The sequence below is a fragment of the Cnephaeus nilssonii genome (assembly GCF_951640355.1).
Source record: "Cnephaeus nilssonii genome assembly, chromosome: 12".
NCBI lineage: Eukaryota > Metazoa > Chordata > Mammalia > Chiroptera > Vespertilionidae > Cnephaeus > Cnephaeus nilssonii.
In genome coordinates, this window is record NC_137083.1 from 5,752,627 (window position 1) to 5,768,522 (window position 15,896).

The window sequence follows — 15,896 nt, forward strand, 5'->3', positions numbered from 1 at the left end:
ATGTAAAACTTACCTTTCAGTGTACTTAGATTAAATGTAACAGGATTAAACATTCCAGCCAAAAGGCAAAGACTGGCTGAATGGAGTTTTAAAAACCATGACTCAACTGTATGGTGCCCACAAGAAACACTTTTAGAATCACAGATACAATTAGCTTGAAAGAAAAAGTTTAGGAAAAGTAACAAAAAGAGAGTTAAAGTGGCTACAACACTGACTTTAAGACAAAGATTGTTACTATAGACAAAAAATGTTTTATGTTGACTAAAACAAGTATTTATCAAGAAGGTATAACAGTTATAAACAAATATGCTCCTAACAACAGAGCCCCAAAATACACAAAGCAAAGACTAACAACATGGAAGGAAGAAATAAGACAATTCAATAAGAACTGGATTTCAATATCTCACTTTCAAAAAGGAATAAAGCAACTAGACAGAAGACAAACAAGGAAAAAGAAGATCTGTGCACTACCTTTCACTTATAATTTTTCTGTCTCCTTTCTTACAGTTATCTTCTTATTTATGCAAAAATCTAGGGAGAAGCTAAAAACTAAACCAGAAACTAATGAGATTGATTGTCCATATGGATGGGTGGGATAGAAAGGGGAACCAGAATAGAGTGAAAAGAGATGTAAGGTCTGAGGGACACTTCTGGACATACTGTTTTTATAGAGTTGACTATTAATACCACAGTAATGTTTTACATATTCCAATAAAAAGTAACCTAAATCAGCCAGGATATGAGAACACAAAATGAACTAAAACAAGTAACAAATGAAGCTAACTGTACTTCAAATCAGTAACATTACCACACTTAGAGTGGGGAAGAAAAAAACGTAACTTTAAAAAACAGTACTTTGACTGTATAAGACTAAAGACAAAAAAGTATATACAAATACTATACCCTAGTAAGTAAATAACACCAATTCTGAAACTACATTAATGTGTATACCAGAATTGAACCAATATGTAAATAAACTGTGAATGAACGCCAAGTTTTTCACTGTTGGAGAAAGGAGTTACAAACAAGGTAAAGAAAAAGACTAGATGAACCTTGTGTTAGTGGACTGGAATTGGCATATCAGTATGAATTAATGACTTTTACATTAATAAACATATACATATGTAGTGTTTATACACACTTAGATACATAGAAATTAATACAGATGTGTGAATATACATAATTATGTCGTTTCCTAGATCTGCTAAAGACACCTAGAAGCAATAACACTCCAAGAGCAATGACCACTTCTGGTGCTCAGACCTTTCATTCTAAATATTATTCTCAAATAAAAGGAACTTGGACTCTTTGGAGAAATGACTGATTCCAGGGCTTAGGAAAGGAAAATACAAGATGAACCAGAAAGTAAAGAAGTACTCCAAAAAATTGAAGGGGGATGTTGAAAGAAAGAATAGGAGCCAATTTGAAATAGCTCTTAATAGTCATATTCAGGACAATTTGATAAAATTTATATTCGTTTCCCTATACCAGTATTAACAAGTGAATGAATGAATGAATGAATACATAAGACAGAACAGCTCTTCCTTACAAAAGAATCCAACTTTTTAAATGGAGCATAACAGAAACAGAAAATCGCTATTGAGGCAAACAGCATAGCAATAAATGTGACAGGCAAAATTATTAATAGATTGTGGATAAAAGTATGAAGGGGAATAAGTTATTTGAATAGTTCAACAAAGCACTAGTATCTAAAACATACAAGTCAATAAGACAAATAACCCAACTTAAAAATGAACCAAACATTTCAATAGACCACCAAAGACATGGATGGCAAATAAGCACATGATTAAGGTCCTCAACATCATTAGTCATCAGTAAAAGGCAAATTAAAATCACAATTAGCAATTTCTACAATTCTGCTAAAATGGCTAAAATTAGTGAGTGACCACCTCAAGTGAATATGTGAAGCAACTAGAGTTCTTACACACAGTTGATAGGAATGTAAAATGTTACAACTATGTTGGAAAATAGTTTGGCAATTTCTGAAAAAGTTAAACATACACCTACCTTTGACTTAGCTTAAGAACACAAGAAAAATGTAATCATGTGCCACCACCACTTACTGCTTTAAAAAAAAAAAAATATGTGTGTGTGTGTGTGTGTGTATGTATATATATAAAAAACAGGCCCAATGCACGAAATTTGTGCAAGAGTAGGCCTTCCTTCCCCGGCAGCCAGCACCGGCTTCCCTCTGGCACCCGGGACCAGGCTTCCCTCGCAGCCCCGACTTCGTCTGGAAGGTTGTCCAGAAGGACGTCTGGTCTAATTAGCATATTATGCTTTTATTATTATAGATGTATTGATTTCAGAGAGGAAAGGAGAGGTAGAAACATCAATGATAAGAGAGAATCATTGGATTGGCTGCCGCCTGCATGCCCCCTACTGGAGATAGAGCCAACAACCCAGGCATGTGCCCTGACCGGAAATTGAACCCGTGACCTCCTGGTTCATAGGTTGATGCTCAACCACTGAGCCATATCAGCTGGGCTACTTACTGCTTTTAAGAAAAGTTTACCCCCCCCCCCCCAAAAAAAAGGTTGAAAAAAATATATTCAAATTTTAACACTGGTTGTATTTTGCTAAGTGGATTTGGGGTAATTCAATTTTATAATATTTTCTGTTTTCCAGGTTATTATTAAGGAACCTGAAGCATTTCTAGTAAAAAAAAAAAAAATCACAGAAAAAGAAAATGAAGACATGTTCACCACAAATCAGTATGTTGTTTTTTTTAATAGACAAATCAGGTGTTCTTTGTTTTCCATTTCTGACAAGTTCATTAGACCAACAGTCGCCAACCTTTTGGACCTCACGGACCACAAGTGGTCTGCAGACCACCAGTGTCGACTGCTGCATTAGACTGCAAAGGAAAAAAAGAGTAATTCTGACAAGATTTCAAGAAAAATTGTAGGATGTAATTCTGACAAGCAAGGTACAGAAAGACTGGAAAGTCATAAAGATTGATCAATAGCTGGTTAGTTGTATGCCAAATTCAACAGAATTGTACACCACCAGGATCCATCTTAATTAAATCCAGATAACATCATTCAATACTTTTGATAAAAAAACATAAAAGATATGTTTGTCAAACTGGCAGATGATAAAAACTGAAAAAGGTAACAAAAAGTTTATATGACACATTCAGAACCAAATTAAATTTTAACATAGAAATATGTGGATCTAAACCAATACCTTTTTCCCCACCCCCAAACCAGAATTTGAAAGACAAACTTTCAGTTAAGATCAGAACTATAAACTAAGACTACAAAAGTAATAAGGTGAAAGGACATTTTTCAGCCATTCAATTAACAAGCTGCTCTAATTACCACAACAACAAAAAAGTGAAGAAGTTAAACCAATAGCAGCATGAAAGGAAAAAGCAGGAACATCTTAGCTGATGCTATGCTCCATAAATCAATAGCTACCCTCAAAGGTAATTTAACTTTAGATCTCATTAACAGACTTATAGCAAGTAGAATGAGACAAAAGATAGATGTATTCTGATCTGTAATTTCAAGATCACAAGATATGCAGTTCTTGGTTTCAGCAGGGATATGTACAAAATAAAGTTCACAGGAGAGTAACAATGATGGTTAGAAGCACATAACCCCCTGCCACAAATATTGTTAAAGGGAATGGAAATACCAAATCTCTACAAAAGACTCAGGGAGGGTTTTTTTTAAAACTATCCTTCCTATATAATAAAAGGCTAATATGCAAATCGACGTAACGGCAGAACCACCAGTCGCTATGACGTGCACTGACCACCAGGGGGCAGATGCTCAATGCAGGAGCTGTCCCCTGGTGGTCAGTGTGTTCCCACAGGGGGAGCGCCGCTCATCCAGAAGCCAGGCTCATGGCTGGTGAGCACAGCTGCAGCCACGTGAGCCTCCACGGCAGCACTCCTGAGCTGTGGCAGCAGGCACAGTGGGCCGGGGTGAGTGCAAGCGGCAAGGCGCCTGGCCCAGGTTCTGGCTCCTCCCTGGCTACCTGCCTGTTTAGGTGCGATCCCCGCAGGCCAGGTGCACGAATCCGGTAGTATATTTTAATAAATAAGAAATATGAATACCAGTATCTGCTCTAACTTAGAGCTATGCTCTGGTGAGTAAATTACGTAACCTTTCTAAGCCTTAGATTGGGATAAGTCTTTATGAGGTTATTGGAAGATATACATATATTTTCATACATATACATAAGTATGTATACTAATATACATGAATGAAATATTTACCACTTCACAAACAGTAAGTACAATGTGCAATTATTAAGGTCTCTATTCTTTGCAGATAAGTGATTCCCAATCCTGGCTGTAATGAGAAGTATTTAAGGAGCTTTATAAAAAAGTTACCTGGGCCTCAGCCTAGAAACAGAGTAGAATCTTTTACTGGTTCATAGGTTGACACTCAACCACTGAGCCATGCAGGCTGGGCGACAAGTAGAATCTTGCTGATAGGGCCAAGAAAACAGTATTTTTAATAAGAATCTTTAGAAGCCTACACTATAAATAGAAAAATAGTTAAAGTTCTATAATTGGCCAATTATAATAGCAGTATTTGGGGTACAATAATCTTTCAAAGACTTATTGAATGAAGTGGGAAGACACTGGAAGCAATGAGACCAATGAGGAAACTACTACTCAATAGGAAAGACAGTCCTTTGTTCATGTTGGTTAGATTCTAATTTGTTAAATGGAATCCACTAGTAAGTAAGTATATGTAGAACACTCACCCTTCAATTAAAAAAAAAAAAAAATCACTGGAATCTCTCAGCCCTACCCAGTAACATCTAACACAGATTCAAATAAAAGTTTCCATCAAGCATAAACTCCTCTCTTATTCCCTTATTCCAGGCCAGTACATTTATCTCATACAACATGGTATATTTGCAAGTTTATGGTATTACTTGTTCATTTCCTCCGTGTTGATATAATACTTAACTTTCATAAAGATAGGGTTTGCAACTTTTAAGCAAGTCTAAAATAGCTCTAAAATTTCAAAAAAAAAAAAAAAAAAAAAAGGCCCTGGCTGAATTTGATCAGTGGGGTTAGAACGTCCGCCTACACATCAAAGGGTCTCAGATTCAATTCAAGGTCAAGGGTGGGCGCGCATGTGGGAGGCAACCAATCAATGTGTCTTTTTCACATGGCTGTTTCTTTTTTTTCCTCTCTCTCTGCCCCTCCTCCCTTCCTTCTACTTTCTACAAATCAATGGAAAAAGTATCCTCCAATGAGGATTAAAAAAAGAAGAAAACAAAGGAACTATCTACACTAATAAAAAAGAAATATGCAAATTGGCCGTACCTCTGCAACGCCCATCAGCCAATCAGAAGTGGGTATGCAAATTAACCCAACAAATATGGTGGGTTAATTTGCATATGCAGGCACGGAGCAGCTGGGCAGGGCGGGACGCCTCGGGGGGTGGAGGGAGCTACAGGAGCGGCACTCCGTCCGGGAGCGAGGACTGCAAGCTCCCGGGCAGCCGGGAGCGAAGCCAGGGAAAGGAAGGCCTATTTTTGCATGAATCTTCGTGCAACGGGCCTCTCGTATCTATATAATTATCTTTCTAACAGCACAGCACCACGGTCAAACACAAACTTAACTACTTTTGGTGAGTCTGCTTGCCAGCCAAGTGATTCTAGTTTTATCTTTTTGGCTCACAGCTGAATGAACCCTCCTCTCATAATGTAACTCCTAGTTGTTATGTATTAGACCAACTTTTATATTCTATTATAAAATCCAAAACAGAACTGGCTATAGTTCTATCTAGGATCACTAGTTTCACCCTTTCTGCCAAGTTCTCAAGTTTCCAAGTTTAAGCTAGAGATAAGTTAACCACTAGATTCACCCTTTCCAGCAACAAGAAAACTAAAAGACAAGTTCTTGGCTGTGTAGTTCAGTTGGTTAGAGCATCATCCCTGATATGCCAAGGTTGCAATTTCAATTCCTGGTCAGGGCACATATAAGAATAAACCAATGAATTCATAAATAAGTGGAACAATATGCATAATCCATGGTCACAGACAATAGGGTGCTGAAGGCCTGGGACAGGGTGAGGGGGGTTGGAAGGGGTTCATGGGTGGGGGATGTGGGGAGAGGGGGACATATGTAATACTTTCAACATTAAATAATTTTTTAAGAGATGATAAAAATAAGTGGAACAAACTATTTCTCTCTCATGATAAATCAATCAATAAATATCCTATACAATAAAAGCATAATATGCTAGTCAACTGCTCAACCAGTCGCTATGACGTGCACTGACCAACAGGGGGCAGACGCTCCAACCGGTAGGTTAGCTTGCTGCTGGGGTCTGGCCGATCGGGTCTGGGCGAGAGGGCCAGGCATGCCCTGGAACCCTCCTGTGGTCCCTCCCCAGCCGGCTGGCCCCCATCGACCCTGACTGGGACTGGGCGAGACGGGCCCGATCACCAGCCAGGTCGAGGGACCCCACCTGTGCACGAATTTGTGCACTGAACCTCTAGTAAAAAATAAAAGACTACAATTTGTCCTCTAAGCATGTATGTACTAGTATGGTCTTTGCAGATTATATAATGGCTACATATTTTGGTTTTTGAGGTTCTTTTCTATTTGCACATTATTTTATACCCCATAAAATATTAATCACTTCTACTTTATTTCATTTTCACCCAGCATATCAACTATACAGAATACAACTGGAAAACAGATATGGAAATCTAACTCAATCCTTAACAGGTAGTAGACCTTCAATACAGAAATGAACCAGTAAATAAAAGCTGACAAGGAAAACATAAAGATTTGTAACAGCAAACTGGATAGTTACAAACTCCAGGGACAGAAGAAGATAAATATACCCACAGAACAGAAAAAAGTGAAAAGCAATGTACATATAGTTAAAAAAGCAAAAATGACTATCATATTGCATTATTTAATAGTTCTATATTATATAAATCACAGCATAAAACAAAATATTCCTGATGATGATTTTAAGAAGTTCAGTATATTCTACTGAAAATATGGAACTAATCAGTTTATACATAACAAATCTCTCTCCAGTAATATAAGAAACAGAAATTAAGACAAGTTTAATGTACTAAACTAGGAAAATAACTAGGGAGAGCAGAAGAGGTTTGCTTAAAGATACTTTTTAAAATAATACTTAAAATTCTAAAATATTGAAACTACAGAATAATAAAAAAATGGCTAGGCAAATTAGGATATCAACACTGGAACACCATGTATATATTTAATACATATGTTTAATCCATATTTAACTCATGTAAGTTAATACACCAAAAACCACATTTAATATTAAGTGAATAGTATCTTGGTTTTGTATAAAATGTAAGAGTTTACAGAGTACTTTTACAAATACTACCACATAACATGTAATTCATGCCAGAGGTTATCAATCCTGATGGTTCATCATAATTAACTAAAATACTGAATATGCACATTTTTGAACCCCCACCTCATACCTCGTGAATTAATGAGCCTCCAAGTATTAAGCATATTAGAAGTGTTTTCAATGCCTGACCAAGGTTAAGAACCAATAACCACTAATATACCTCTAATTACAACCATGAAAAAATTTTAATTAAAAAAGAACACAAATTAGCTTTTAGTGATCGAAATAACTTAATGTTTTTTATTCCTTCTGGTTAATTTGTTTAAATTAATAATAAAAGGAAATATATATATATATATATATATATATATATATGAAACTTTTTAAAATTAAAAAAAGTTTTAAATGTTGGTGGTTGACGGTATATTAGTTACTGAAAAGTATTTCCCTGTTTAGAACACCTCACATCCCAGAATGCTAACAAATGAAGTGGTACCCTGGTCATTTTAATAACAGTATAAACAGAAAGCACTAGAATAAAAGTACTATGAAGAGTTTTCCTCCTCTTAACAAGTAATGATGTCACTGAAAATATTTACAGATTCTCTAAAACTGTACCAAAATCTTCCTCAAAGAGAAAGAACTTGAATTACAATCTGAATGAACAATTTGAATACATAAGGATACAAAATGTCATTGTGTAAAGAAACACCTGTATGACCCTTAAACAGCTGCTGTTGTGAAACATACCAGCAGAAATTTTAAATAAGTAAACATTTTAGTATTACTCAAGAAATCGTTGACTTCTGGCCTGTCTAACTTTGAAGAATGAATGAGTTTCACACAAATCACTTTATCCCAATTTCCTTCAACTCTGCTCACCAAAGCACAAATATCAACCAAATCTAAAAACAAACAAACAAATGTATTGACCAAACTACCAGTATAGCTTTTGTTCAATATGTCAGATTCAATTACTAAACATAAAAATTCAAAGCACAAATGAATAAATTTATAATAATCTTAAAATGTTTATTTTCCATCCAAGATCTCTCCTAATCCTAAGACTACCAGACATGCCTACTTAGCTACGGTATCTCCCAAGCCTCTCAATTTCATGTGTGTTTTTTTTGTTAGTTTGTTTTTGTTAATGTTTATTAGAGGATATTTTTTTCCTTTGATTTTTAAAGAGAATGGGAGGGAGGGAGTTGGGGAGAGAGAGAGAGAGAGAAATATTGATGGAGAGAGACACATCGATACAGTTGCCTCCCACACGTGCCAAATATGCAAACCGGGTACCGCACTTGACCAGAAATAGAACCCATGCATGGGCCAACACTCTAACCACTAAGCACACTGGCCAGGGATCAATTTCATGTTTTAAATCGCCTATCTTAATGATACCTACTCTTTTATTTATTTTTTTTAAGTAAATCTCCCATCCACACCTTCCTCAGCTAGCCAATTTCATCCAGAAAGCTCAAACATTTCTGGGTTCTTTATCTACCACCTACATCCCCTCACATACCACATGTCTCACAAACATCCCTGTACTTCATGCCCTTTGCCAATGCCCTAGTTGTGTCCTTCGTCTCTTTTTAGCCCTAGGACAGCTACGTTAACCTTCCTTACTTCATTGGCCACCTTGGTATTCGATCTTCCCTATTGGAATTATCATGTTGCTCATCGTTACCCCTTGTCTTTTAAAATCCTTCAATAAAGATTTTTTAAAAATCCTCAACATACAACACAAGATCTCTGCTTACCTCTCTAGTCTCATAACCTACACCACTTTGATTTCACAGCTTAGAATAAGTATCCTTTCTCCTCTGCCTATTAACTTGTACCCAACTTTAAGATTCACCTTTTCCATTTTGGAAAAGGTATCCTTCTCCTACTACTCCCACTGTATACATACCTTTAAATCATATCACAAATGATTTAGTAAGTAAATATTAAAGTGAAAAAACAGTCCTTGAGTTTAAGAAACTTACAATGGAAACAGAAAAGTAGTTAATTGCCAAACAGTCTAATACCTTTTTTAAAGCTAAGATCTGAGTGCTTGTTATATGCCAGGTTAAGAACTTGCCATGTATTATCTCATTTAATTTTACAATAACTTTGGAGTCCTCCTTTTTTTTACAAAGAAGGAAACAAGAAAAAGTTCTGTTATCTTCCCAAGATTCAGTTGAGTTTTAGGGACGTGAATCCAGGCCTAACTCCAAAACCTAAGCTCTTAATCAATCACCATGCCTTCTATTTCTGTCACAGCATTTAACTCACTTTCCCCAGTGCCTGACACACAGCAGGCACAAGATACAAATTTGTTAAATGAATGAATGAGTGTTAAAGTCCTAAGCTAGTTACAATATCATCAATGCTACTGCTTTAATTAATAGTGCCTTGTGTCAAAGAGTTCAAAAACTCTGCGAAACTAACACATGTGAAAAGATCATCTCCCAAGTTATTCATCATGTCATGGCTTATGATAGCAAAACATCCTATATAATAAAAGCGTAGTATGCAAATTGTTCCCTCTACTGAGAGTTGTCTGGGAGTTTTGACCAGGGGACGGGGTTGGCCCGGGGAAGGGAGGGAGTACCCAGCTAGCAGCCAGCAGCTGCTAGGGACCCTACCAGTACGGCCTCTAGTTGAGAATAAATATCTATCAGAAGGGGACATGTTAAACCAATCACAGCCTATCCATATATGGTTACGTACCACTTAACAATGGGGTATGTTCTAAGAAATGAGGTAAACTATTCTGTCATGCACTTCCATGAACCTAGATGACATATAGCCTAATACACACCCGGGCTATATGGTTTAGCCCAGTGATGGCAAACCTATGACACGCGGGTCAGCACTGACACGCGTAGCCATTTCTGATGACACGTGGCCGCTGAGGCGGCCGCATGCCGAGGATGAAACATTTGCTGCTCCTGAGGATGAAACATTTGCGAAATAATGTTTTTTCCTCAAAGTGACACACTACCCGAGTTATGCTCAGTTTTTTGGCGAAGTTTGACACACCAAGCTCAAAAGGTTGCCCATCACTGGTTTAGCCTATGCTCTTAGGTTATACACCTGTACAGCATGTTACCGTATTGAATACTGTAGTTCACTTTAACACAATAGTAAGTATTTGTGTATCTAAACATAGAAAAGGTACAGTAAAAATATGATGTTAAAAGATTAAAAATGGTACACCTATATAGGGCACTTATATAAGGGGTCCTGATTGACCCTCCTGTGTGAGGTTCATCAATTATACCTTGTAAAATACTGACCTAATATAATGTTGTATGTTCAATAATTACTGACCATGTCTCACAAAGTCCACTAATCCTATATAATAAAGCTGTAATATGCAAATTGACCATCATGCCCTCACAAGATGGCTGCCTACGACCAAGCCAGCAGGGGGTTTAGTGAGGGACAACCAAATGACTGAACAAGAAAGCTGCGTGGGGTGACCAGGTCGGCAGGGAGGGGGCAGTTAGGGGCGACCAGGCAGGCAGGTGAGTGATTAGGAGTCAGTGGTCCAGGATTGTGAGAGGGATGTCCGACTGCTGGTTTAGGATCGGGCCTAAACCGGCAGTCGGATTTCCCCCGAGGGGTCCCAGATTGGAGAGGGTGCAGGCTGGGCTGAAGGGACCTCTCCCCGCCCCCGTCCCCCGTGCACGGATTTCGTGCACCAGGCCTCTAGTTAAGTGATAAATGTACAGATACACAAAAGCTACCGAGATGATTCTGATTCCCAAGTTTGAAAAATACTAAGTATTAAGTGGTAGGAGTTCTAGGAGGAAGAACTATGGACTAGATCAGTGGTTCTCAACCTTCCTAATGCCGCGACCCTTTAATACAGTTCCTCATGTTGTGGTGACCCCAAACATAAAATTATTTTTGTTGCTACTTCATAACTGTAATTTTGCTACTGTTAATGAATCGTAATGTAAATATCTGTGTTTTCCGATGGTCTTAGGTGACCCTGCTAGCGGTTCTCAACCTGTGGTTCGCAACCCACAGGTTGAGAACCGCTGCTGTAGAGCCTAAGACCATCGGAAAACACAGATATTTACATTACGATTCATTAACAGTAGCAAAATTACAGTTATGAAGTAGCAACAAAAATAATTTTATGTTTGGGGTCACCACAACATGAGGAACTGTATTAAAGGGTCGCGGCATTAGGAAGGTTGAGAACCACTGGGCTAGATGTTTAAGAAGGACTTCTTGCTTCTCCATTTCCTACAATGCTGAATGGCTATCACCCAGCTCAATCTGGCTTTGAGATGAGCTCCTCTCAAGCAGTAGCCTCAGATCTCTCTATCCACACTAGCTATACAGAGTACAGAATAAATGAATCCAAGTAAGAAAAAGCCACATGGACTTAATACCATTTAAGTTTTTCCTCCTCACACCAAGACCTCCAACCTCTTGCACATACTGCACATCCAAACTATATATTATCCAGAGAGTTTTTACAAATTTTTACCATATTTCTTAATAAAAAAAGAAATATATCCCAAACAATACTTATAAAACAGAATTTAATTCTCCCCAAATTTATACTAAGCGCAATGTATTGCTATTTCCTATTTCTTTCCTACCTTTTTTTTTGTGTTAATCCTCACCTGAGGATATTTTTTCCATCGATTTTTAGAGAGAGTGGAAGAGAGAGGGAAAGACAGAAAGAAATATCGATGTGAGAGAAACACATAGATTGGTTGCCTCCTGCAGGAGCCCCGACCAGGGCCAGGAGGAGCCTGCAACAGAGGTACACGCCCTTCACTGGAATCAAACCCGGGACCCTTCGGTGACGCTCTATCCACTGAGCCAAACCCGCTAGGGCTCTCTCCTACTTTTTAAAAAGCATTAGGAGAAATCCACAAAATTGATTTCAAGACCAACTAATAGGTCTCAACTTGCAGTCTACAAAACACCGCTGTAGAGACCAACAGTCTACATTTAGCAGTATGCTCTCACCTGGCAGGCCTAACCTATATATAATCATGCTGCCTTAAAATTCTACTCTGCAAAACACATTTTTTCTACATCACTTTCATTGATCATCACTTTCACTGTAATCTCAAATCATTTACAATTCAAATTTAGTACAGTAAACATATCAAAAGTTTTGTCTTAAAATTTAGTAAAATGCATAAACATTAAAATAAAAGGTTTCAATCTCTAATCAAAATTGAACATGGCTTATTAGCTCAAAATGTGAAGCATGGTTCTCGACTGGTAATTTAGTAGGTAACAATACTCTATTGGCAAAAGCCAGAGTAGAGCATACATATTGTGAATATGTATACCACCGAATTATAAGAAGTCTGAAACCAAAGTGCTCTACCACTGTCTTCACTGACTGGTCTTGTCATCTGACCACCCCCAGGCATGAGACCTTGAAAACCACAGATCTAACTCTTCCTCCTCCCCAAGCTTTTTTTTTTTTTTTTTTTTTGGGGGGGGGGGGGAGTGAAGGGGGATATCATCTGTGTTGTTGTCAACCCTCTACAATTGCTTTAAGGTCTGTCAGGATCCAACCTTATCTCAAACTAGCTCAGAAGTTCTGGCATGGACTTATTTAAGATTATTTCTATAGGAAAATCCATAAACCTAAACAACCAATTTTATAACAAACTTCTGAAACATAATCTATTGATAACACTACCTTTCATGTAGTTACTATTGAATACCTTATCTGCAAAAGAAAACCAGAAACCAAAAAGTCTTAACTAAATTACATATATATGTGTGTGTGTATATATATATATACATATATATATATATATATCCTTTCTGTAAATTAAAATCTACTTGACAAATACAAAATGAAGTTCTACAATCAGTTATGAATTTCAATTCTGTAAACCTAACAGCACAGGTGACATTTTTAGTAACTTCATTGAGAGAACCTGGCTTCTCAACAAAAATGAGGGAAAATAAAAAGAGAACCAGGCTCCGTCGAGTTGTCCCACCACAGACTGACGCGGTGGGACCAGATACACCATCTCTGCAGCTTGCACAGTTACTTCGTAGCTCCGCTCACCCTCTCCTCTCGCCCCGCCCCCTGAACAGCTGGGGGGGGGGGGGGGATGAAAGATCGCTTCCTGCCCGCCTCCTTTGCCCCTTCCCTTGCTATTTGGAGGAACAAGGGATCGAGGCGGCAGCAACTAGCTTTGTAACCGCTTCCATCCTCAGGCACCAACCATCCTTCAGTCTATCAGGATTCCACCCATTTCATTCCATCGCTATCTGTACATTGAACGCCTAAAATGTTTCCTCCTCAACTTGCTCATAAGTTGGGGGGGGGGGGAAGGGGGGGCGGGAGGTGCTGACCATATTCACCACCTGCATGTATGTGAATGTGTAAACCAAGTAACGTGCGTTTGGATCTAGCCTGCCTGTTCATTTGGGTTTTCAAGGGCACCCAGTACTCTTCCCTTTTACCAAAATAGAGCCAAAAGCAATCTTCAAGGGGAACTCTAACCATGCACTCGCAACAATGTGATTTCGGTCCCTAAGCAAGCACCTGGATGTCACACGGATCACTTCCTCGCACGGTCCAAGCCGCGATTTGGAACAGTGTCCTCTCCCCCTGTAGCTCGGCAAAGGGAAGTAAGTGTGTTAGAACCATCTCCGCCGCGGGCTGCCCACCACACACCCCGCCGGAGATGGGACTCGGCAGTGGAAAATGTGAATGAAAGGGCCTTGCTCTTTTTCCGATGCGCGGGCGGAGGAAAGGAAACGAGAGGGCTTCTTAGGGAGAGCGACGGGGAAGACTGAAACTCTTTCGGAAACCAGCCCCCGCCGACATCACCGGGCGGGGTCCCGCCCGTTCCCCGCGCCCCTTCCCACCCGCTCCCACTCCTCCGGAGGGCGCCCTCCCCTGACGCCCTTTCCCTCTTTTCTTACAAATGAAGCCCACAGCAGGCTCCCGATTCTCGGTCCCCAAGCCTCGCCCGCCATCCCCGGCCTCCGGGGCCGCGCCTGGGGGAAGGCAGCCCGAGCGGGGACCGGGGCAGCGCTGCAGCCGCCGCCGCCGCCGCCTTCCCGCACTGGCAGCCCAGCGCATCCTTCCTCCTCCCTCCCGCGCCCGCCCGGCCGGCCCGCACCTCCCGCCTCCTCGCCGGGCCGCTCCCACGAGGGGAGCTCCCGCGGGGCTGCGGCCGGCCGCCCGGGGAAGCCGGGCCGCGGAAGCCGGCGGGCCGGGCACAGACGACCCCCTCGGGCTGCTCCGGCCGCGGCGCCGGAGGCCGCGGCTCCCGTCTCCCCGCTCCCCGGCCCGCCCGCCGCGGCACAGGAAATGCCGCCGCCTCGGCTCCCCTCGCCTTCAATTCAAACTGTCACCGCCGCCGCCTCCCCTCCCCCCGGGCCCGCCGCCGCCGCCGCCGCGCCCGGGGCCCGCCGTCGCCCCCACCCCACCTCCTCTCGCCGCCGCCCCCGCCTGGCCTCAGGGCGTTCCCCCTGGCCCGGTCCGCGGCCGCAGCGGCCCCCCGCGTCCGGAGCCGCCGACCCGCGCCGGGCGGCCCGGAGCTGAGACTCACCCATGGTGCTGCTGTTGACGCTCCTCTCCTCAGCAGCAGCGGATCTCGCACTGACCGACATCCCCTCCCCCTCCGCGACCAGCCCGGGAGCGGCGCAGCCCGCGATTCTCCAAGGCCGCCTACGCCAGTTCCGCGGCGCAGCCGCCCGGCGTCGCTGCCCCACTTGCGCAGCTCGCAGCGCCCGGACTCCTCCTCCGGCTCGCGCCCGCCCCCGCCCCCTCCGGAGAGGCTTCCGGGCTGCGCGGAGGCCGCTTAGATCTCGCGAGATTTCCCCTTCCCTGCCTCGCCGCCCTGCTCCATGGTGGGCATGACTTCATTGGCGTCCGCGCCCGTTTGCCGCTCGGGTGCGGCCGCCATGTTTAAGTGGGCGGGGTTGGGCACCTCCGGGGCCACGGGCGGTCAGGCCTCAGCAAGCTTCTTCAGCACTGCCTCTACGGTTAAACCCTCACGTCCGTCAGCGCGGAGCCCGAGGAAGGTGTGAGGGGAAAGGCCGGTGGGGCGCGAGGGTGGGGTTGCCCTCACTAAACATGGCCGCCGCGAGGGCCGCCCCGCGCGATCTCACGTCAGAGCCTGGAGAGGCGGGCGCCGCCCGGTTGGCCCCGGCGCCTCCTTACGGAGTTGGCGTAAGGCGGAGAGGCGCCACCGGGAGAGGCCCGGCTGGGGAGCGGCGCTCGGGGCGGGGGCCTCGCCCGCGCCTGGGCTCCCGGCTACGGACCTGGCGGCGTTGTGAGCGGAGGGGAGAGACGCTTGGAGGCCGGCGTCTGCGCCCCGGCCATCCCCGCCTGCTCCGCTTCCCGACGCGGGGCTGAAAGTGAGATGAGGCCCTGGATGCCCCCACGTCCCCCTGGCGCTGTCACTTGGGCCTGGCACAGCCCAGAGGTCGGCTGCGCGGCTGCCCCCGCGGACCCTCCCCGTGAGGCGCACCCCGTGCCCGGGTCCCGCCTCGTGGAGCGCACACGCCAGTGGGGGAGAATGAATGGGCGCACGTGAGCCCACG

At 42.6% G+C, this 15,896-nt stretch overlaps 1 protein-coding gene across 1 annotated transcript in view; it reads right to left on the reverse strand.

Annotated features, from left to right (window-relative positions):
* The window catches only part of SEPTIN7 (septin 7), a 60,762-nt gene extending 45,711 nt beyond the window's left edge, over positions 1–15,051 (reverse strand). The window contains exons 1-2 of the mRNA XM_079786574.1: positions 14,900–15,051; positions 9,986–9,990 (exon numbers count right to left, since the gene is read on the reverse strand). Of these exons, the coding sequence (XP_079642700.1) occupies positions 9,986–9,990; positions 14,900–14,960 (66 nt within the window). The 5' untranslated portion in view covers positions 14,961–15,051. The remainder of the gene's footprint in view (positions 1–9,985; positions 9,991–14,899) is intronic.
* Positions 15,052–15,896: the final 845 nt, after the last annotated feature.